This window comes from Pelophylax lessonae (assembly GCF_965119305.1).
Source record: "Pelophylax lessonae genome assembly, chromosome: 2".
Classification (NCBI taxonomy): domain Eukaryota; kingdom Metazoa; phylum Chordata; class Amphibia; order Anura; family Ranidae; genus Pelophylax; species Pelophylax lessonae.
Window position 1 is genome coordinate 452202778 of NC_138769.1, and position 24883 is coordinate 452227660.

The 24883-nt window shown below is 43.7% G+C and overlaps 1 protein-coding gene across 1 annotated transcript in view; it reads left to right on the forward strand.

The window, feature by feature from the left end:
* Positions 1-24883, forward strand: part of REV1 (REV1 DNA directed polymerase) — a 119555-nt gene that overhangs the window by 12375 nt on the left and 82297 nt on the right. Inside the window, exons 4-5 of the mRNA XM_082247162.1 lie at positions 15014-15182; positions 22725-22877. Coding sequence (XP_082103288.1) covers positions 15014-15182; positions 22725-22877 — 322 coding nt within the window. The remainder of the gene's footprint in view (positions 1-15013; positions 15183-22724; positions 22878-24883) is intronic.

Genomic DNA, 24883 nt, shown 5'->3' on the forward strand with positions numbered 1-24883 from the left:
GTGAAAGGTGGTTCTATAAACTATTGACTCGGGGATGAATACAAATGCCCCCCACACTTTTCACAGATTTATTTGTAAAACAATTTGAAAACCATTTATAATTTTCCTTCTACTTCACAATTATGTGCCCCTTTGTGTTGATCTATCACATAAAATCAAAATAAAATACATTTACATTTTTGGTTGTAACATGACAAAATGTGGAAAATTTCAAAGGGTATGAATACTTTTTCAGGGCACTGTATATTGTGATAAGTTAGGGGTTTTGTAGCCTATTGGTAGTGCCAAACAGTGAGTTTACTTCTTGCTAGAAATACGTTTTTTTCAGGGATTTTTCTGCCTACTTTTATTTAAAAGAAAACAAAAGTTCACACATCTTCCCATGCACGGGATTCTTACCATTGATGCAATAAAACATAGGATTCAGCCCTTCGACTTCAACTTGAGCTCTTTGGCATCAACTCAACTCACCCTGTTTGGAGGAGGAATGCTGCCTATGACCAGGAGCGAACTGGGCACGGTGGCAATTTCCCCCTGGGCTGATCTGATGCACCAGAAAAGGCCACTGCAGCAGCAGCTCCACTTTACTTGGAGTGATCCAGCTGGCTGAGACCGTTTGTTCCAATGCTGGCCTCTATGGTCTGCACTGGTTGCTAGGATCGCCTTCCGCTTAGTGTCTACCAACCAGTGACGTCATGGCCCTGAGAAGGAAAGTGAGGCCGAGGCCCCAGCATTCAGAGTGGAGGAGAATCTTCCTCCTCCTCTGTTTCAAGGGAGCTTCAGCTGCTTTTCCTGCCTCACTGACAGAAGTGACTGTCATTCTCCCTCTGCACAATGTCTGGATTCCCCATCTCCTGGAGCTGCATCAACTCAGCCTTATCTCTTTTGCTGACTGCAGTTTAATAACACCCCTCCTCCTTCACAAAGCTCTCTCCAGTCTTATCAACGCCATCTTGTTCCTGGGTCAGTCTGCCTTCCTTGCTAGTTACATTCACTGATCAGTCCTGCGACACCGGTCATTTCACACTTCTGCTTCACTCCTACACATATATTCTCTTTCCCAAATACTGATACTGTCCTGCAGTAAATTAGACGCTCTCACACCAATCCCCCCGCCCCCCTTCTCTTTATCCTTTCTGCTGTTCTTGTCTATCTGCTATCTTCTCACATAAATTGGCATTTCACACATCAGCAAGGCTCAGGTCTCAAATCTGGGCATTCCACAGAAGTCCGCACACATTGTCTAAAGCTGGATATACACTAGGCCTGCACGATATTGGAAAAAAAATATATTGCAATATTTTTTTTCCAACTATATATATTGCAATATTGTGGGACCCGTCCTTTATATGGAGAAATATAAAGGAGGTTGGCTGCAGCCCACTTCAGAATATAACCCTGGAAGGGGTTATATAATAGATTATAAAAAGGAAGAGGAAGTGATTGGTGTTACGAACCTCAGCGTAAAAAGGAATGAAACCGCCGTTTAGTGGATGTACCACCTTTGCAGCATGTACGAATTACCCCTGTAGCACACCAGCATACGAATAATCATCCAAAAAGCCCCAAACAATCGAACGGCTTTCTGTATAATAAATCCCCCTCCAAAAACGAGACAAAGCTCCGAGTTGAGGGTAAAAACAGGAACTGTTTATTACATTCCAAGACATACAGTTACACACAGCTAAGGGGCACTCCCCTTAGCCTTGCAAGGGGGGGGGGGGGGATGAGACAAGGACCAACCAATGAGAACTGAACATTTGTACATTTGAAACAGGCAGTCTTAATGCACACCCCCTGCGGAGAGATGTCTCCAGCCCAGCTCAGCTCAGGCTATTGTCTGTATCATGAATCCACACACAGGAGAGTGGGGGGGGAGGGGATGGGCTGTAACATTACTTTACATTAACTCAATGCCATGAGTCCTGCCATCTTCCTTTGTTCAGAGGATGAATAAAGAGGAAATAAAATGCAATAAAAGTGTAATGTCCCAAACTCATAGGAAAATGACACAAAGGGGTTTACAATCCAGGGACAGGGTGATCTGTCACACATAGTGACGGTTAGTACCGTCACATCTCTTCCCCCCAAAGGTAGACTAATTCCAGGTACCAGATCTCCAACTGGTCTGTGCCTGAATTAGTCGGGTAACAAGTCCCAAAGAGTCAATCCAGGGAGTTCCAAGTAAATCTGCCATGGCCCTCCCCTCCCAAATCAAAACCTATCCCATATGACCGTACTCCATCCAAACATTCAAGCATCTGGACCTCAGAATGTAAGTAGGTCTCCGTGATGTGGGCCCGGGATCTGGACCGGCAGGAACGCTGAGGTCAAGTGGCCTAGGTCGTTCCCCAGTAAGACATCGGTGGGGAGCTCCTGTATCAACCCCACATCAATCAGACCTGACCCAGCACCCCAATTCAAGTGGACCCTTGCAGTGGGTATCTGGTGCACCCCTCCCCCTGCTACCCGTACCACTACTGAACCTCCAGTTCAGGCGGCATCTGGGACCAAATGTCGCTTGACCAAAGTGAGAGTGGCTCCCGTGTCTCGGAGACCTCGCACAGGCTTTCCGTTTAACTGGACAGATTGGCAATGGTGCTGGCGGTTCTCTGTAGCGGCTTTCACTGGGTCAGCTTCGTGAAGGGTACCCAATTGCACCTCGGTTGGTTTGAATATTGGTATGACTGGGGGAGCCTCTGCGTGATAGTAGGGGACCGTTGTCTTTACTGGAGGGGGTGACCCTGGTTGGATCCATGCAGCTTGGTCCCTGCTCTGGGTACAGTCTCGTTGGTAGTGCCCAACCTGCTTGCACCTGTAGCACTGTACCCCACTGCGGGATTGGTATCTGCGTGCCTGCGAGTTGGAGGAGTCCCCCCCTCTCTGTGGTAGGGGTGGTCCAAGATTGGTAATCCGGGGCTTGAGCATTGGTCTGAGGCTAGGTTGTTGCTGCCTGTGGCCATGGTAGTAGTGGACGGCTTGGACCGGGTCTGCTTCATGGAGGACGCCCCAACATTCCTCCTGCTCAATGCAGTGAGCAGCAGGCTGGTAGTTGCGTGGATTTCTGCCGGCTGGCCGTCTCCATGACTGCGCCTGGTTGGCTGTGTTCAACGGGCACTCCGGCCTTTTGTGCCCAAGCTGTTTGCATCCAAAGCACCGGATGGGTTGCGAATAATCCCTGGAGTTAAAACGGGGTGGCTGGGCATAGCTGTCGGTTGCAGGCAAAGCCGGGGTGCGGTGTGCTGGAGCCTGGTAAATAGTAGTATTGGTGGGTGCTGCTTGTCGGTATTCCACCCTGGCAGGAGCTTTGGGCACATTATCATCCAGCTTACGAGCGTCTGTATATTCATCTACCAATCGAGCGGCTTCGGGAAAGTGGAGGGTTTACGGTCCCGGACCCATTCTCTGACCCCGGCAGGTAACTTGTTGAAGCAATGTTCCAACATAAACACTTGTAAGATCTCCTCCCCAGATACAGCTTGGCATCCTGCCATCCAGTGGGTTGCTGCACGGTGTACTCTGCATGCCCACTCCATATAGGAGTCACTCGCTTGCTTGGAGGTCTCTCTGAACCTCCGCCGGTATACTTCTGGCGTTACTGCATACCTGGCCAACAGGGCATCTTTTAACGGCCTGGTAATCTATAATTTCCTCCTCTGGGATGGCCCGAAAAGCATCGCTGGCCCGGCCGGACAATTTCCCAGAGAGGATGGTGACCCATTCGTCCGTGGGCACCCTGTGTAAGGTACACTGCCTTTCAAAGTCTGCCAAAAATCCATCAATCTCCCCCTCAGATTCCACAAAAGTTTTAAACGCAGCAAAAGGTACCTTCTTTCTTCCCACATTATTATGGGGTGCCTCCGCTGCTGCAGCTCCTCTTGCTTGCAGTTGGGCTGTTACCGCTGCTTGCACTCGTTCCACAATGTCAGCTGTAGGGTTGGGGCCAAAATGTGCCAGCCTTATTTGCACTGCCCGGTTAAATTGTATTTCCTCGGGTGTTAAATCCAAGATGCCGGTCACATTAGCTCTCTCCCTTTCTTGTGCTGCATCCATCTCCAACAATTGAGCAATGATCTCTCGTTTTCTTTAAATTACCTGCTGGTTGTCCTCTACGTTGCAATAACTTTTTGAGGGTAATCCGTTTCAGCTCCTCATACTGCATCGGTAGCTGTTCTCGTCGCTTGCCACCAATTGTTACGAACCTCAGCGTAAAAAGGAATGAAACCGCCGTTTAGTGGATGTACCACCTTTGCAGCATGTACGAATTACCCCTGTAGCACACCAGCATACGAATAATCATCCAAAGAGAGCCCCAAACAATCGAACGGCTTTCTGTATAATAAATCCCCCTCCAAAAACGAGACAAAGCTCCGAGTTGAGGGTAAAAACAGGAACTGTTTATTACATTCCAAGACATACAGTTACACACAGCTAAGGGGCACTCCCCTTAGCCTTGCAGGAGGGGGGGGGGGGGGATGAGACAAGGACCAACCAATGAGAACTGAACATTTGTACATTTGAAACAGGCAGTCTTAATGCACACCCCCTGCGGAGAGATGTCTCCAGCCCAGCTCAGCTCAGGCTATTGTCTGTATTATGAATCCACACACAGGAGAGGGGGGGGGGGGGGGGAGGGGATGGGCTGTAACATTACTTTACATTAACTCAATGCCATGAGTCCTGCCATCTTCCTTTGTTCAGAGGATGAATAAAGAGGAAATAAAATGCAATAAAAGTGCAATGTCCCAAACTCATAGGAAAATTACACAAAGGGGTTTACAATCCAGGGACAGGGTGATCCGTCACACATAGTGACGGTTAGTACCGTCACAATTAGTGCTGCCAGTATATATGTGAAATACAATAAATAATCTATATTGACATGGTGTGTATACAAAAAGGGAAAAGTAGATGTATGTATTTATGTATGTATGTATGTATGTATATATATATATGTGTAGAGGAAAATAAATTATTAATATATAAATATATAAATCGCCTCTGAATTATTAATAATTTATTTTCCTCTACATATACATACATACATCTACTTTTCCCTTTTTGTATACACTCCATGTTAATATAGATTATTTATTGTATTTCACATATATACTGCTACTGGCAGTGGTGGTAGGAGGCTGGAGCGGTGGATTAGAAAGGAGCACAGCCGCATACATTACATTACTCACTCGTGCAGGCTGCAGCCCGCCCCACACGTTCAGTGAGTCTCACTCTCCGCCCTAGTTTTCTCAATGGCACATTCAGGGAGCCAATCACGCCGTGAGTAGCGGCACAGCGAACCATTCAGGTGTGCAGGCACGCGTGATTGGTTAGCTGTGCAGCTGCTCACGGCGTGATTGGTTGCCTGAATGTGCCATTGAAAAAACTAGGGCGGAGAGTGAGACTCACTGAACGTGTGGGGCGGGCTGCAGCCTGCAGTGGATTGGATGTGTGAGTTCTCCTCCGAGTCCCTGCCTAACACGGAAGTCTGCGAGTCCTCCTGTCCTCCTCCGAGTCCCTCCCCCTGCCTATGCAAATATCGTGACCTCGGCGATATGAATATCGCCTACGGCCACAGAACGATAGTCGATATCATATCGACTATCGTTCAGCCCTAATATACACACTATACAACTTTTGTTGTTTGATTTTCTTTAAATTTACCCTGCACAGGCCTGCCTGAGTGCAAACAAAGAGAAAGTGTTTAGGTTTTACCTCATATTAAATGGTTTTGGTAAACCTAAAGGAAAAAATCTCAAGAAAACTGTATGTGTATCCAGCTTAACACCTTTTGCATCCCTGCTTATTTTTCATCTCTTCTAACAGCCCTGCAGCCTTTAAAAAGTGGTAGCAAAGTCCCCATAAAAATGTTACAAAATGATCCCCCTGCATGTTTAAGTCATAATGTACTAGTATGCATCGCATACTAGCAAATTATGACAGACTTGCCTGGAAACAGAGCTCCCTAGCAATTCAATTTGTGCTCAGTCTTCCTTCCTGTTTTCATAAGCTCGGCCGCTTAAATGGCCAGGCCACGGTGACATCACTCCCGTGCATACACACGGGAGTCGCATCACAGTGGCACACAGAGTAGACTGTGTAAATATGGTGTGAGCTGCACATGCACTAGCTCAGATCACATTACCACTGACAGGCAAAGGGGGTGGATGGAGGATCCCCTGCCGGGACATTGTATTCTGACAGCAGATCCCAGCCCTGTCAGAATACACTTATCAGGGACTGCACTTATCTGGGACTGCACTGAAACAAGTTGCATTCAGCAGACTATACTTCCCAATAAATGTGACAGGTTGGGGCAGTAAAACAATGGCTCAACCACCTGTTTTTACACCCGACCCCTTTAGACTCACACAGGCAGGTGGGGAGAAGTAAAAGCAAGTGGTTGAGCCATGGTTTTACCACCCCTAAACACCCAGCTGAATAAGCAATCTCTCAGGACTGTACACATGGCAAAACTTGAATGGCATAAGATCATGAATGGGCCTAGACCACAACTGCCCTGCAATGCACAGGGCTGCAGCACAAAGGGTCAGCATTTTTAGGATTAAACCGGACAGTGAGGAGGTGATCTTGCCCCCTCACTGCCTCTCAAACACAAGCAATCACAGATGCACATCTGAACAAGCTCCCTTTAGAGCGCCCTAGAGCTCTTTAGTTCCATGTACACCTCAGAGTGCAGCTCCCCTCCTTCATCCCACTGACATAGATGCCTATCACACTGACACCACCGACACAGTGACATTTTTTTTTTTTTTTACCTTCAGTGATACCAGAAACACAGTAGCATTTTTTTTTTCTCAGTGAGACCACTGACACAGGGATGTTGTTTTTTTCTTTCGGTGCCACCACAGACACAGGGACAATTTTTTCTTTTTTTTTTTTTTTTGGTGACACCACAAACACAGGGACATTTTTTTTTCCCCTTCTGGTGACACCACAAACACAGGGATGTTTTTTTTCCTTGCCACTGTTATCCCTATACTGTGTTTGTGCACTGATTTTAAACTCTTCATTTCCCTGTGGTGTACCATAGCATTTACTACTATTTCAGCGCTTGTCATATACAAACATTACACCACAACTAGCCCCATCCCCTTTTTCACCCAGTGGGGAAACGGAGGGGGGGATGCAGTTTGCCATTTTTGCCCTGGGCAATGAATGACCTTGTGTCAGCACTGGTCAGGAGCAGTGAATGAATTAGAACATAGTGTCATGTGGAGTATGAGCTGGCAGCAGAAGAGGTCAGGTCACACCTTTAGATAGCTGGCAGCAGAGGAGGTCAGGTCACACCCTTCGATTTTAGACAGGGTTCATGCTGTGACCTGTAGTCCTTCACTAGTTGGGAGGGTGGGGTGACACATCCTGAGTTTTGAGGGGTTCATGCTTGGACTGGTCCTTTACTTTTAGGGATCTGAACCCCCCAAAAATGGACTACAGGTCCCAAAAATGAACCCCTCAGAGCTCAGGATGTGTCACACACCCCTGCTCCCCCCTTCCCAGCGAATGAAGGACTACAGGTCCCACTGTCCCAGCTTAAACCCCTCAGAGCTGAGGATGTCCCTAGCCCTTCATTTCAGTGGTTCAATGGGCCACTTGCCTGGACTTTTCCCCCAGGCCTAAGACTGCCAGCCCTCCCCTGCCTATGACCCCAAGAACACCGTCAAACATGGAGGTGGAAACGTTATGCTTTGAGGGTGTTTTTGTGCAAAGGGGACAGAACAACTTCACTTCATCAAAGGGACGATGGACAGGTCCATGTACCGTCAAATCATGGATGAGAACCTCCTTTCCCTAGCCAGGGCATTGAAAAGAGATTGTGGATAGGTATTCCAGCATGACAATGACCCAAAACACATGGCCAAAGCAACAAAAGAGTGGCTCAGGAAGAAGCACATTAGGGTATTGGAGGGGCCTAGCCAGTTTCCAGACCTTAATCCCATAGAAAATATGTGGAGGGAGCTGAAGGTTCGTGTTACCAAACATCAACCTTGAAACCTCAAAGACTTGGAGAGGATCTGCAAAGAGGAGTGGGACAAAATCCCTCCTGAGATGTGTGCAAACCTGGTGGCCAACTACAAGAAACATCTGACCCCTGTGATTGCAACCAGAGTTTTGCCACCACGTACTAAATCATGTTTTGTGAAGGGTTCAAATACTTCTTTCATTCATTAAAATGCAAATCAATTTATAACTTTTTTTTTTTTTTTTAAATGCGGTTTTCTATATATTTTTTTTTTTTTTTTGTTCTGTCTCTCTCTGTTAAAATAAACCTACCATTAAAATTATAGACTGATCATTTCTTTGTCAGAGGGCAAATGTACAAAATCAGCAGGGGATCAAATACTTTTTATCCCTCACTATATATGTATTGTCAAAAATATTGGGACACCTGCCTTTACACGCACGTGAACTTGGCATCCAAGTCATAGTCCGTAGGGTTCAATATTGAGTTTGCCTACTCTTTTCAACTATAACAGCTTCAACTCTTCTGGGAAGGCTGTCCACAAGGTTTAGGAGTGTGTCTATGGGAAGGTTTAATCATTCTTCCAGAAGTGTATTTGTGAGGTCAGGCACTGATGTTGGACAAGAAGGCCTGGCTCGCAGTCTCCGCTCTAAAGCCCCGTACACACGTACCGATGGTCGGCTTACAAATGTTCCTCTTTTCTCCCCGGGATGTCGGTGTCTGCTGAAAAGTGCAAAGACAGCACAAGGACAGCACAAGAATTTTGTCCGCCGACTGCAGAAGTGATGTCATGTAATGGTTAACTTTCCCTGTGTTTTCTATTTTCTGAGCATGCCCAGTCTTGCAAATCTGCGGTCTGTCGGCCGAATTGTGTACTGACAGGCGAACAATCGTCCGTTCTGGTGTCGGCATACAAATATTTTCATGTTTGCACGAAAGACTTTTGTCCGCGGATTGTGCGCAGACATCTGTCGGAGGCACCATACTAACACGCGTACAATCGGCAGATCCTTCGTCCACCGACGTTTGTATGCCGACGATCGGTACGTGTGTACGGGCCTTTATTCATCCCAAAGGTGTTCTATCGGGTTGAGGTCAGGACTCTGTGCAGGCCAGTCCAAGTTCCTCCACCCCAAACTCGCTCATCCATGTCTTTATAGACCTTGCTTTTGTGCACTGGTCCAATTAATTTGTTGGAGGGGGGGGGGTATAAACATCACTTTTTTTCAAAGAATCCTTTAAGTTAGAAATGATTAATGTGAAAATATTTGATGCCACTGTGCTGAGACTATGAGCCCCAACACTAACAATCTTCATTGGCTGGGTGTGAGCATAGGGCCATCTCAGGACTCTATAGTTATAATGGTACAGTATCTCACAAAAGTGAGTACACCCCTCACATTTTTGTAAATATTTTATTATATCTTTTGATGTGAAAACACTGAAGAAATGACACTTTGCTACAATGTAGAGTAGTGAGTGTACAGCTTGTATAACAGTGTAAATTCGCTGTCCCTTCAAAATAACTCAACACCCAATTATTATTGTCCAAATCGCTGGCAACAAAAGTGAGTACACCCCTAAGTGAGAATGTCCAAATTGGGCTCAAAGTGGCAATATTTTGTGTGGCCACCATTATTTTCCAGCACTGCCTTAACCCTCTTGGGCATGGAGTTCACCATAGCGTCACAGGTTACCACTGGAGTCCTCATACACTCCTCCATGACGACATCACGGAGCTGGTGGAGGTTAGAGACCTTGCGCTCCTCCACCTTCCGTTTGAGGATGCCCCACAGATACTCAATAGGGTTTAGGTCTTGGGAAATGCTTGGCCAGTCCCTCATCTTTACCCTCAGCTTCTTTAGCAAAGGCAGTGATCATCTTGGAGGTGTGTTTGGGGTCGTTATCATGTGGTAATACCGCCCTGCGGCCCAGTCTCTGAAGGTAGAGGATAATGCTCTGCTTCAGTATGTCACAGTACATGTTGGCATTCCTGGTTCCCTCAATGAACTGTAGCTCCCCAGTGCCAGCAGCACTCATGCAGCCCCAGACCATGACACTCCCACCACTATGCTTGATTGTAGGCAAGACACACTTGTCTTTGTACTCCTCACCTGGTTGCCGCCACACACGCTTGACACCATCTGAACCAAATAAGTTTATCTTGGTCTCATCAGACCATAGGACATGGTTCCAGTAATCCATGTCCTTAGTCTGCTTGTCTTCAGCAAACTGTTTGCGGGCTTTCTTGTGCATCATCTTTAGAAGAGGCTTCCTTCTGGGACGACAGCCATGCAGACCAATTTGATGCAGTGTGAGGCGTATGGTCTGATCACTGACAGACTGACCCCCCCCCCCCCTTCAACCTCTGCAGCAATGCTGGCAGCACTCATACGTCTGTTTCTGAGTGGAACCTGTCCTGTTAAACCACTGTATGGTCTTGGCCACTGGGCTGCAGTTCAGTTTCAGGGTCTTGGCAATCTTTTTATAGCATAGGCCATCTTTATGTGAAGCAAGAATTCCTTTTTTTTCGGATCCTCAGCAAATTCTTTGCCGTAAGGTGCCATGTTGAACTTCCAGTGACCAGTATGAAAGAGTGAGAGGGATAACACCAAATTTAACACACCTGCTTCCTATAAACACCTGAGACCTTGTAACACTGAGTCACATAACACCGGGGAGGGAAAATGGCTACTTGGGCCCAATTTGGACATTTTCACTTAGGAGTGTACTCACTTTTGTTGCCAGCGTTTTAGACATTATTGGCTGTGTGTTGGGTTATTTTTAGGGGGCAGCAAATTTACACTGTTATACAAGCTGTACACTCACTACTTTACATTGTAGCAAAGTGTCATTTCTTCAGTGTTGTCACATGAAAAGAGAATAAAATCTTTACAAAAATGTGAGGGGTGTACTCACTTTTGTGAGAAACTGTATGTGTGCATAATTTGTAATTTTGCCAACTCCCTGCAGACATTAGGTTGCATTGTCATCTTTCAGTCTATATTCCTTCATAGACTGATGTGCATAATACATTTATGGTGTAATTGAACTTATTTAAAAGATCTGTCTGCAGTTTGAAAAAGGCCATAAATAAAGCACCCATATAGATTTAGCCTCTCAGCATATATAACATCATTCCAAACTTAGAAGGAATGGAAAGCACAATTAGGTTTATGGCTCATTTCACTGCAATTTGTGTTCGATGAGATATATCTAATGTGTAATAATATTAGATAATTAGCACAACCAAATACTTTACACAAAAAAAAAAACATTTATCTCAGGGTAAAGGGAATGCAAAGCTAAAACAAAAAAGTAGATTGTAGGAAAATAGCAGAATATCCAAAACCTCTGTGGGTCTCTTTCTTAAGATACAGACATACTTGTATCTAAAACTATTGATTATATATTATGAACCAATACAAAACATCCATCTGTTACTTTGTGCATTGTATTCTTGTGTAAGTTATATGATCAAAAACACATCAAAGTGATCAAACAAATGGGACTTTAAAGTACATCATGCTTAAGTTGTTACTAAACCCAGGACCCTGCATTCACTATATCTGGTGTCCCACAGTACACAGAACATGGAAATGCAATAATTTTAGTAAATATAAACCGCTAAATACATTTTCTCATCAGCAGTACATATCAGTCTTGTGATTTCTCTCTGTTGAAGCTTGTAGGAGGAGTTTTCTTACTACACTGAGCTTTCCTATGAGGCTGCAGGGCTCCTGACCCTCTGTCTAGACCTGTATGTATAGTGGTGATTGGCACTGTGTTGATCACATGCACTCTCCCAAGAAAAAAAAAAAGAAAACCTCTCTAGAAATACACACCAAACTGAGGATGTGCAGCCTGACTTCAAAGGCTCTGTGTTATTCTGACATGTTTTGGAGTCAGTGGAAGAAGAGGAGGATCTATGCATACAGGATCAAACAGCCTTTTTACACATATCAGAGGATTAACCCCTTAGGTGCCACAGTATGTATAACAAGCATGCTTTACTGCATATACAGACAGAGTTTACTGTTGTGGGTTTAGTAACACTTTAAAATAACCATATCTTCAAGAAAATCTCAATTTATTTTGTCATAATATTAAAACATCATACACTGCACACTGCATACATATAAAAACTGTAGTACGTACAACATCTGCATGCACTCCTATTAAAGCTTTTACAACATGTGGGGCATAGATTATCGCCTCAGAGATTTTTGGCTGATAGAAGATGATTTCAACGTGTTTCTCAGTTCATTCGACCTGCTTCCTCAGGAACTAGAGTAGAGGTAAAATCTGCAACATAAATCACAACCTCATCGTATAGATCAGGGGTCCTAACTTACAATTTACAAAAGGTCCAGTCAGCAACATTTCCTTCCAGCAGAGTTCCGAATCTCATGTTCGTGCTATAACACATCATGGTCCCCCTGTACATCATTGTCTTCAGCCTGCCTTTCACATAGTAGTCGCCTCTACATCACTGTCCCCTCTTTAAAGCAGTCCCACAGTGCCCCCTTTACATTAGTCCCCCCCTTTAAAGCAGTCCCATAGTGTCCTCCATTCCCCTTCACATCACAGTTTCCCTTTATAACACAGTTTAACACAACGCAGTTCCCCCTTTTACTGCAAGCCTCCCCTGCACAGTCCTACTGTGGTACCTTTGGAAGGGCAGAGGCACTTATCATCCTGTGTTGTCCTCTCCCGGGTCTCCTGTTTGTGCCCCCTTTACACGGCAGTGCCCCTTTACATCGAAGTGCCCTTTAGTCCCGCCTTTAAAGCCATCCCATGGTATCATCAATTCCCCATCCCATCACATTGCCCTAACACAGGATGATTTGTGCCCCTTAGTAACACAGTGCCCCTTTTAATGTAAGCCTCCACTGCACAGTCCTTTGGTACCTTTTTGGAAGGGCAGAGGCACTAATCATCCTGTGGTGTCTTCTCCCGGGTCTCTCATCTGGCCACCGATGTCATCATTAGCAGGGCAGGGAGCGGTAGGAGTTGCAGATCTGGACAGAGGGCGGGAGCTTCCCCAGTTATTATGTTAACAAGCGGGTGATTACCCAGCCTTCTCCAGTTTTAGTAAATCAATCCCAATATGTTGGCTGTAAACAGTTTAAAGATAAATTCCTGGCAAAAAAATCACAGGTGTTCTAACCCCTGTCCACTCTATCCAAAACTAAAAAAAAAAAAATATATGTGGCACCCTCCAAGGTAGGTGCTAGGTAAATTATAGTAGGGCCTTGCTTAACTTAACAGCAGGGCCATATTGTTTAGCAAGGCTGGCATGTGCTCCCAGGTGTGCCTGTTGTGCTGAGGAGTCTCCCCACTGTATCCCAATGAGGGCTCTCATTGGGCAGTGGAGGAAACCTGGCCAATAGCACACCAGGGCTTGTATCCATCCTAGGACAGATAATACCGCACAGCATTCTGGGAGGGCGTATAAGTCTGTGGGGTGCGCATGTCAGATTGTCTTTAGCAGGAAGCAGAGTCCCAGGAGGGAGGTGATGGCTGTCTTTCCTCCTGTCAAGAGGAATCTGCTTGCCTGAGGGGACAGAGGGCTGAGCTGAGGTGCAGAGAAGGATCCAGTGTGCTGAGTACCAGCGGAGCTGTTGGGGGATGAGTTTCAGGAAAGCATTCGGAGTCGTGAGTACTGCAAACTGCCCCTGGGGTCTGCATAGGAGAGGGGACCACTCCGGAGAAGGTCAGAGGGATCCAGGAGCTAGCTAGCCTGGCAGTGGTGACAGTAAAAGGGTGTGCCAGAGTTATCCCTGAAGAGTAAAGGGGGTGCCAGCGGTTGGGCCCTGAAGTGTAAAGTGTTTAGTGTTGCAGCAGTAATTGCAAGTGGCTACCTCAGTCAGGGAGGACTGGAGAAAGCAGTGGAAAAGGACTTTTGAGCTAACAGTGTCAGAGGTCAGATTCAGTTCAGTGACAGCAAGTCAGTAGGAGTCAGTAAGCGTTGGTCGGCATTCAGCCGGCGTCAAGTCAGTGCTAAAAGGCATTTTTTTTCTCAAGTGTCCCATTCTTGTAACTAGTTGAGCCAGAGGAGTATCCCACTTATTCCCTTCTCCCATCCAAGTTCCTAAAATAAAACTAAAAACCAAAGATGCCGGACTGGTCATTGTCTCAGTATTCACACTTGGGCAACAAGCTTAAGGCTCGGTTTCCACTAGTGCGACTTGCGGTGCGACTTGACACATGTCAAGTCGCACAGCAAGTCAAAACCCATTGTTTTCAATGGGGCCCGTTTCCACTGCCGCGGCTTCAGTTGCCGCGACCTCAAAAGTAAATCTTGTACTACTTTTGAGCGTGACTTCCCTCTATATATGAGGGACAAGTCTAACTGAAGCCGCGGTTTACTTTTGCTACGAAGTCGTGCTAGAAGTAGCACGACTTCGTAGCCGCACTAGTGGAAACCGAGGCTTAATGTGCTGTTGGTGTAAGCGGTAACCATGGCAGACCCATATCCAGCACTGATGCTGGAAATACTGCTACATAAAGATGCCTCCTGGCTACTATGTTGCTCTGATTAAAATTATGAATTAATTAACCCACTCCTGTGATAACACCTTGATACTACAATGTAATTATGACCTTTGCTGAAAAATAGGCTGGTGCTCTGCAGGTAGCTTTTAATTCACAAATCCCGAAGGTACATCCAGTAGAATTCTGTTATAAGCCAGCTAGAACTTTCTTGCAGGTTTTCATTCACAATTTTCACACAATTCAGGGTTCTGTACTATGCGTATTTTGCCTGCATCAAGTGCATGGTTGCTTGGCAACATTCATACTAGCTCATCCTGTTTTACTCTGTTAAACTAACCTTTGTATTCCATGTGATGCTTCTGGATCAGGGCCAGCTGCAATGCATTTTTTTTTTAGTTTTAGATAGAGTGGAGTGGGATTAAAACAACTATTTGGTCTTAACCCAGAAGAGACGTATGGCCAATACTTCTCTTAAAAAAAGAGGCCATTGTTGAAAAGCAAAACTAACTTTGTGTCTTTTTCTTGTTTCAGATCCTACTGCAGATGAGCTGCGCCATCTAATGATGCTGCATGGAGGTCAATTTCATGTTTATTATTCCCGTTCTAAAACAACGCACATTATTGCCACAAATCTCCCCAACAGCAAAATAAAGGAGTTGAAAGATGAGAAGGTTGTACGTCCTGAGTGGATTACAGAGAGGTATTTTAGTTTTATTTTCCCTAATATAATGCACTGTTAAATCCGGCAACTATGTGGCAAATGAGGTTTAATGTTGATAAATGTAAAGTTGTGCACTTGGGTTGTTATCCACAGCTATGTTTGTTGTCTGTACTGTGTGGAGGGGGTGTGTCCCTTCCCTCCCATAAGGGCTCAGAGCTGTAGATGCTGTGTGAAGATTTAAAGTGTTACTAAACCCACAACAGTAATATCGGTGTGTATATGCATTAAAGCATGCTTGTTATACTCATTGTGGAAGTAGTTAATCCTCTGCATTGTTTAAAAAGGCTGTTTGATCCTGTATGCACAGATCCTCCTTCTTCCACTGACTCCAAAACAGGTCCGGATAGGACAGAGTTACTGGAGTCAGACTGCACATGCTCAGTTCACTCTCTATTGCTAGAGATTTATTTATTTTTTCTTGGGAGAGGGCATGTGATCAGTACAGGGCCAATCAGCACTGTCTAGACAGAGGGTCACGGGTCCTGCATCCTGATAGGACAATCTTGGGAAAATAAAAACTCCTCCTTCAAGCTTTAACCATGCACTGATAGAAGTCACAAGTTTGCTATATACTGCTGATGAGAAAAGGTATTTAGCAGTTTATAGTTACTAAAATAATTACATTTCCATGTTCTCTGTACTGTGGAAGACCAGATATAGTGAATGCAGGGTCCTGGGTGTAGTAATTCTTTAAGATCCTTGCTCCTTGCTCCTACAACTAAAGATAAATCCTTGCTATATGTTTTTAGAATGATCTACATAAGAAATAGCTGCAGATAGACAGGTACAACTTATGTAGGAGGATTTGTTTAATTTGTGTGTCACCTAATGCCAGTCATTTCTCTGGGTACATGGCCACAAATTTTTAAAAATGATTTACCTTTCTGTTTTATGTGGTTACTGTTTGCTTCATTAGAACCTCAGACTGACAGTTTTCTTGCATCACTTCCTGTGTTTCATTATCAGTCATAGGGCAGGGGCAGAAAAGCACATAATTTCTAGCATCTTGCTGTCAGATGCCCTGGCAGTGCCATAGGATCAGTATACCTTTGATCTATGCATGCCCTATTCTGAATATTTTACCCTGCCTGCTTCAAAGCATTGAGGTTCAGGGCATTCTGGATTGGCTTTAGAGAGCATGGTACACCAGCCATGTTTGTCTGTGGACTCCACTGATGCTGCAGTTTTTGCAACTTCTCCCAGGGCAGGAAAACCTTGGCCTGAAAGATATGTTGGAGAAGGCCTAAATGAAGAAATTAGAGATGACTTCTCGAAGTTCAAGATCCATCAAAAGTCCTTCAAGGTCTACATAGCAAATGAGACCTTTAAGTCTAAGGTTAGAGGGGTCTGCCATTGCAGCAGCAGATCGTCCAAGTATTCAATGACTGGAATATCTCTAAAAGATCCAAAACTGATGTGAGGACATTTTATGAATACTCTCTGAGCTGAGGTGAAGAGAAGGGAACAAACAGATTGTGGTCGTTACCCTTGACAAAGAAACCACTGATGACCTGGAAACATGAGGATGTGTACATACACATCTTTCGAGTTGATCGATGCTCCGAGTTGATAGATGCTCCGAAGTCTCAATGATGAATGGAGTCAATGACTGACCAAATACATTGCTTTCAAAACTATTGAAGAACCCGGCTCTGACTGAGATTTTTAAAACAAAAAGCACAATTTTTTCTGTTTTCAATATTTTTATTCCTTTTTAACAAGTAGTTAACATGCTAAAGTTCTCCCCAAGCAGGGGCTAGCATTGAGGTTGTAACAGAAGTTAGCTCACAAGAAAGACAAAAATAAGACGATACATAAAAAGAAAAAAACGAGACCTAACACAACAGCAGTAAATAGGAGTATTCCTGACACCATAGGTCTGCCCAAGGGGCCCTGGAGAGGTTCCCCACAACCATAGGCAAAAGACATATTTTTTTTTCTTCTGCCAAACTCAACCTTGCTCATAGTGCAAATTAGGTCTTGCTTAAAAAAATTAGCCACATGCTTCTTTCATTTGGTGCCAGACATGTTGCCTAAAAGGGTGTATATCTTTAAGAAAAGTACCTACCTGAATACACATCAATCTGTTTAGCCCAGTGGTTTACTAAAGGTCATACAGTAGCTGAAAAGCTGATCCATACATTTTATGTTCTCCCGACTTGACTACTGAAATGCTCTAACCAAAGAAGTTGGACCGCACTCGGAAATATGAAATCAAAGATGTCTTTTATTCCTCATAAACGAATCCATACAGACAGTGCATCAAGGGACATGCCAGGTTGACGCGGTTCACGATGCAGATGATCGCTTACTCATGAGTAAGCGATCATCTGTATCGTGAAACGCGTCAACCTGGCATGTCCCTTGATGCACTGTCTGTATGGATTCGTTTATGAGGAATAAAAGACATCTTTGATTTCGTATTTCCGAGTGCGGTCCAACTTCTTTGGTTTGTGCTAGTTCTGGATGGCGGATCTGTCCAGCACCGGTCTACTTAGCCTCACCTGAGCAGCTTCTCTCTCCTATTCATACTGAAATGCTCTACTTGATGGTGTATCTAAATCCACTATTATCCGACTACAAAATGTTCAAAATTATGCAGCCAGAATCCTCACTAGGTCTGGTACAAATGATCATATTACCCCTATAAGGCTCTTCATGGCTTGGCACTATTATCTGTCTTGAACTTTTATCAACCTACTCTCCCCCACTCGTATCCTTCGCTCCTCAAATTTTAGTCTTCTGTGTGCCCCCCCCCCCCCCCACACTATAAGGGGAGACAGAGCCCTTTTCCTGCTATGCTCCAAAACTCTGGAATTCACTTCCAAAGAACATCAGAGAGTCCTCTTCTCTAAACTTATTCAAATCAAATCTAAAAACGTATTTCCTTAGACAAGCTTTCACATAATTGTCCCTTTTTCCTTTGTTTTATCCCGTGTATTTCTTGTGTTTTCTTTGTAAAGCGCTTTGAGAAGCTACCTTTTTAAAGGTGCTATATAATACAACGTTTATTATTATTAGAGCAATAGTCCCTGCAAGCAGCATTGTAAAAATAAGTGTATGTGTCCACTGACAAAATTCTCTGTTAGTGTAAAAAAGGCTGTAGAGATGCTATTCAATAAAATGCAGGCTGTGAAGTGGGAAAGGTTATAGCTTAATGCCCCGTACACACGTGCAGATTATCTGAAGACTTTTGTCTTCAGATTTACCTTTTCTATGTAGTGCAAGGGCCTGCCGGATTGCATACAAATTGAAAGTGTTTAGGTTTGACCTCCTATTATATGGTTTTGGTAAGTCTGCAGACAAAAGTCTTCAGATAATCTGCACGTGTGTACGGGGCATAAAGGAGGGTGGCCTTCATTTTCTGTGCCTAGTGTGTGTTTATTACCTGTAGGTGGCAGTATAACCTTGGGTTGCTTATTATCACCAACCTTTGTCTTTCTTGTTCAAACATTTTTATTAAGGTTTAGTAAGGTTTACAGGTGAAGAAAAAAAGCGTCCAAAGAACGATGAACAAAAGAATGAATACAGCAAGGTGTACAATTACTTAGTGTTACAAAATGCCACATAGGTGAAACCAAACAGTGCATGCAGGTGTCTACTGTGGTGAGCCACAAGTAATGAGGATTAGGGATGATCGAACTTTTGAAAAGTTCGGTTCGGCCAGAACATCCGAACTTCCCGAAAGTTCGGCCCGGATTTCAGAACCCCATTGAAATCAATGGGACCCGAACTTCGGTAATCAAAAAACACAATTTTTAAGCCCTAAAACCCAATAAACGCCCCTAAAAAGTGCCCAGGGTTCTGGGTCATGCCCCATTAACTATTAATCACACAAAAAAAAGTTCTTAAAAATTGTCATTTTTGATAAAAAAGCCAATTATTGAAAAAAATTAAAAAAAAAAAAAAGAGAGAGATTTTTTGATTTTTGGATTTAGTATCTGGGGGGTCTAAAATGTGTGCATGTGAAGTTTCAGCTCTGTAGCATGTCCAGAACCATGAAAAAAAAAAGATAATTTTTCAGTAGAACCGGGATGTGGGTCGGGAGCCTCCTTTAACTTTAACACCTATATGTTCTTGTTTCTGGTTCTGGACATGCTACAGAGCTGAAACTTCACAGGTACACCTTTTAGACCCCCCAGACACAAAATCACACAAAAAAAGTTCTTAAAAATTGTCATTTTTGATAAAAAAGCCAATTATTGAAAAAAAAAAAAAAAAAAAAGATTTTTTGATTTTTACTTTGGATTTCGTATCTGAGGGGTCTAAAAGGTGTACATGTGAAGTTTCAGCTCTGTAGCATGTCCAGAACCAGAAAAAAAAAGATTGTTTGTATTAGAACACTTTCTTTCAGGACAGGTAGTTAGCTTCTCTCCCGGTTTAATAGAAGGCATTTTTTGGGGTTCTTTTCAGTCAGGAAAAACATCTGAACTTGTGTATAGTGGTACTGTTATGCTATAAATAAAAGAAAATTTCTGCGCTAAAAGTGATAAAAACAAAATGATTGAAAACAGTAGTGAGCAGCTGGCACAAAATCAACTAACAGTGATTCAAAAAATACCATAAAAACAAAAAGTGCAGCGCTAAATCAGTGTACAATTAAAATGCTAAAAAGCACGTACAAAGAAAACAAAAAACAGGAGGAAGGGGTAGTGTCCAAATAAATAGTCCCAATGTTAGAGTGCAGGAATGTGAATCCACGTGCGAAATAACTTTCTTCCAATAACACCAGGGAAAAGTGTAGGAAGGGGACACCCTTGTGCTCAGGTATAACAAGCAGCTTACCAGAAATCCGTGGCTGCTCAATTTAATGAGACAGCCTCTCCCAGCTGGTAGTAAAACAGTAGGTCAACCAATATCCAGCTCAGATGTTTCCAAAGGCTTCCAAAGCTGACAACCGTTTCCCGTGTGTTGTTAAACCAATCACATTAGTATGTGGTACACTTGGAACTTTTCATTTACTCCAATGAACGCCCAGAAGAAGTCTTTCTTATGACGAAACGTTGGCGATCCCAGACGTAAACGTCCACACGCCCCCCAACGAAGCCGGCTGTTTATCTACATGCTGATCTGGAGACCTGCGGGACGCCGCGGTTAGACCCATGACCGGCGCATACTACATGCCTGTTTTTTTCTTTTAAATTGTAAGTAGTTTTTTAATAAATTTTACCTATTTGGTTTACGGGATTACGCTATGGGCCTCTGTTTCTTTTTACATATGGCTCTACGTTCATTGGAGTAAATGAAAAGTTCCAAGTGTACCACATACTAATGTGATTGGTTTAACAACACACGGGAAACGGTTGTCAGCTTTGGAAGCATCTGAGCTGGATATTGGTTGACCTACTGTTTTACTACCAGCTGGGAGAGGCTGTCTCATTAAATTGAGCAGCCACGGATTTCTGGTAAGCTGCTTGTTATACCTGAGCACAAGGGTGTCCCCTTCCTACACTTTTCCCTGGTGTTATTGGAAGAAAGTTATTTCGCACGTGGATTCACATTCCTGCACTCTAACATTGGGACTATTTATTTGGACACTACCCCTTCCTCCTGTTTTTTGTTTTCTTTGTACGTGCTTTTTAGCATTTTAATTGTACACTGATTTAGCGCTGCACTTTTTGTTTTTATGGTATAGTGGTACTGTGCACAAGTTCAGATGTTTTGCCTGCCTCCAAAACCCCCCAAAAAATGCCAGCAAAAACACACCTGGGCATTTTTTTTTTTTGACGCTAGCGTTTTTTTGGCATTTTTTTGGGTTCTTTTGAGGCAGGCAAAACATCTGAACATGTGTATAGGGGGTATATATACACATATATGTCTGAATATATACCCCTAGACATATATAGGTGTGATAGTAGCAGAAATATATTACTGTAAATGATTTCATTAGCGCAAGCATTTATTTCTGCTACTATCACACCTATATATGTCTAGGGGTATATATTCAGACATATATGTGTATATATACCCCCTATTCACATGTTCAGATGTCATGTCTGACATCAAACATGTCCTCAAAAAAGCACTGACAGTGGCAGCCCCTGCAGCATAAAAAATGCTTGCTGGTGAGAAGCCATAATGGTGTTCCGAAGCTATTCAGAGAAATGATCATTTCTCTATTGCGGTCACCCTGACATGGAAGGGTTTGGTCACCCTGCCATGGCAGTCACTGTCAGTTCACCCTACACTACATTACGGTCACCCTGGTATGGAAGGGTTTGGTTAGTCGGTCAGCCTGCCATGGCAGTCAGTTTCCCCTACACTACATTACGGTCACCCTGCTATGGAAGGGTTTGGTCAGTCGGTCTGCCTGCCTGCCATGGCAGTCAGTTCACCCTACACTACATTACGGTCACCCTGGTATGGAAGGGTTTGGTCAGCCTGCCATGGCAGTCAGTTTCCCCTACACTACATTACGGTCACCCTGGTATGGAAGGGTTTGGTCAGCCTGCCATGGCAGTCAGTTTCCCCTACACTACATTACGGTCACCCTGGTATGGAAGGGTTTGGTCAGCCTGCCATGGCAGTCAGTTTCCCCTACACTACATTATGGTCACCCTGGTATGGAAGGGTTTGGTCAGCCTGCCATGGCAGTCAGTTTCCCCTACACTACATTACGGTCACCCTGGTATGGAAGGGTTTGGTCAGTCGGTCAGCTTGCCATGGCAGTCAGTTTCCCCTACACTACATTACGGTCACCCTGGCACTTCATACTTTCCCTACAGAAACTAATTTTTTGAAGCTAACTTAAGTGTAAAGGAGCACTCTAACTATACTAGATATCCCTTTCCTCACACTAAAAATAGCTAAATGACACTTTTAAAGTAAAATTAACAGAACTGCTTCCACTCTCTTCCATGTCCAGTATAAGAATGCTAGGAATTTGGCGGGGGCGATCTTATATACTGGGGGGCGTATTCACTAATGATTGGTCTAGGGACCCCCTAGTCACTCCAATCACATTCCTAGCATTCTCCTGCCCCCTCAATTGGCTTTTGCTAATGGTTCTGGTCCAATCACGGGCTTTTAAAGCCCATTTCCTGAAGCATTGCATTTTGGGCGGTTCTGGTTGCCGAATTCCGAACTTTTTGGGCAAAAAGTTCTAAATTCGGCCGAACCTCGAACACCCAATGTTCGGGCCGAACCGATGGTCGACCCGAACCGTTCGATCATCCCTAATGAGGATGAGAGGAGGTGTAGCTGCCGCAGCCAACACCCAGGCACCCCGTAAAGGGAACACGCTGTGCCCAACCTTTGTCTTTCAATAGATGATAGAGACATAGCTTCTTGATATGGATACAGGTAAATGCGGAGTTCTATGCCCCTTTTTTTATAGAAAGTCCATAACATAATAGGAGTCGGATGATTTTAACCAATGTTATGTATGGATATAATTGTAATGTATAAGGCATGTATTGAAAACCGTTTGCACAGACTTAAAAATGTGTCTATTATACATCAATGTTTGTTGCCAATTATTTAGAAAAACACTGATATTGCTTTATACTCTGTTTTTTTCAGCATAAAAGCTGGTCGCCTCCTTTCCTATGTACCCTACCAGCTTTACACAAAGCAGTCTAGTGTTCAGAAAGGCTTGGACTTTACATTCAAATGCAGGACAGAGAATTCCCACTCCGGGTCAAGAAATGGCACACGGGATTTCAACCTTAAAGTGTGAGTAATGTCAACAACTGTGTGTTGGATCTCAGCTCAAGAGTGAAATACAGGAGTTCAATAATACCACATTTGTTGGATTCAGCTAAAGTATTGATACCCAAATATTGGAGGTCCAGATAAACTACCAACTATCATTGAGTGACTCATGAAAGTAGGCCAGACCTGTCTTATGTAAGGTCTTTAATTTAGCTATAGAGACTCCTATGTTAATGTTTATAGAGTTTGGAAGCGATGGGTTGAATTTAAACAGTCCTCAATATATCCTGTTTGCATGAGTGGTAGTAGAAAAATTAGATAATCTATAAAGGATTCTGATAAAGAATATTCAAGGAAATATGCAATTATATTAAAGGAACAGTAAGGGCAGACCCTTAAAGTGGTTGGTTATAAAGGCTAAAATCATAAACGGTGTATATTTACCTATAAAGCAGCCACTTAACTAGCTATAATACCAGTTGTAAATGATCAATATAAATAAGAGGCGCTAAATCCTAATAGTGCAATCATGAATAATCATATGGTAAATAATGTGGCATGAAAACAACTAAACATGCAGTGAATAAATTATGAGCAAAATATATCAGTGTTAGGTGTACATAAAAAAAGTCCTTTTAATGAACAAATACTTTTCAATATTAAAATAAAGTGCAAAAAAGTGTTTAAGTAACATTGCTTGATGAAATCCACCACCAAACACCAACACTTAGCATACGCTTCTTACCAGATTGTATGGACCATAAATTATAATGGTCATAAAAGCACAAAATAACCCGATATCCAAGTTAGGCGGTGGCTGCTTAGCAGCAGCTTCGATAAGACGTCATCGGTGATGTCTTCCCAGGGCAGGCCGAAACGTGTCGAAAGGATTTCTTTTATGTTTACCGAACACTGGCTTTTGCACCCATTTCATTATATCACTTTCATATAATTGATCTTTTTCAATGATCTATTTTGCTCATAATTTATTCACTGCAGGTTTAGTTGTTTTCATGTCACGTTATTTACCATATGATTATTCATGATTGCACTATTAGGATTTAGCGCTGCTTCTTATTTATATTTGATGTTATATTTACCTGTTCTGTGCAAATTGCACAGAACAGTTTCTTACCTTTTCTTCTGGGTCCCTCTGGGTTCTCTTTGTTTTTTCTTCTCTGCAAGTGCCCCCGTAGCAAGCCAGTTGCTATGGGGGCACTTGTGCAGATGCTCTCCCAAGATGGGTTGTGTGTGACTATAAACACACACAGTGCTGCTTGGCCCTGACCCCGCCCCCCCCCCTGCTCCTTCCTCACAAAATTTGATTGACAGCAGGAAGAGCTAGTGGCTGCCATTGCTACTTATGTGTCCTCTGAGAGCAGGGAGAGGGGAGAGCACTGCTGCAGACTGACACAGCGCTAGATTGGGAAAGGTGTGTGTAGGGGAGGGGGTGTATGGGCAGCAGCAATCAAACTACTGGGTTATTTTTTACCTTAATGCAGGGAATTCATTAAGGTAAAAAAATGTCTTTAGAGCCACTTTAAATGAGAAATAGGAGGGGGGTTAAAGCAGGCCGGCCATACATGATTCATTTTTTTTTTCCTTCAGCCTGTGTGTTGAGCAAAAGTGAACCGATTCCCTCATCCACACATTTAATCACTCCCATTGAGCTGTTGTATTTTCCCCCACTGGCAGAATACAATGATCAATGTTGCTGGCTATAGCCAACGACACTGATAATTCGGGAAAAACCCGGCAGGCTGATTGTACACAAGTCGATCAATAGATCGACCTGTGTACAACCAGCAAGTCCATACATGCATCGAAATTCATCCAATCTCTGCTGGACTGGCCGGATTTCAATCAATGTATGGCGGGCTTAAGACTAGTTAGGATGGGAGAGAAGTTTTAGGTAAATAAGATGAAGAAGAAGAATAGACTTGGGATAGGTGTCCCATTGACTAGGGCAGCGGTTTACTAGGTTTATCCACCACTTAGGACATAGGTGCCCATTTTTCTTAGTTCAA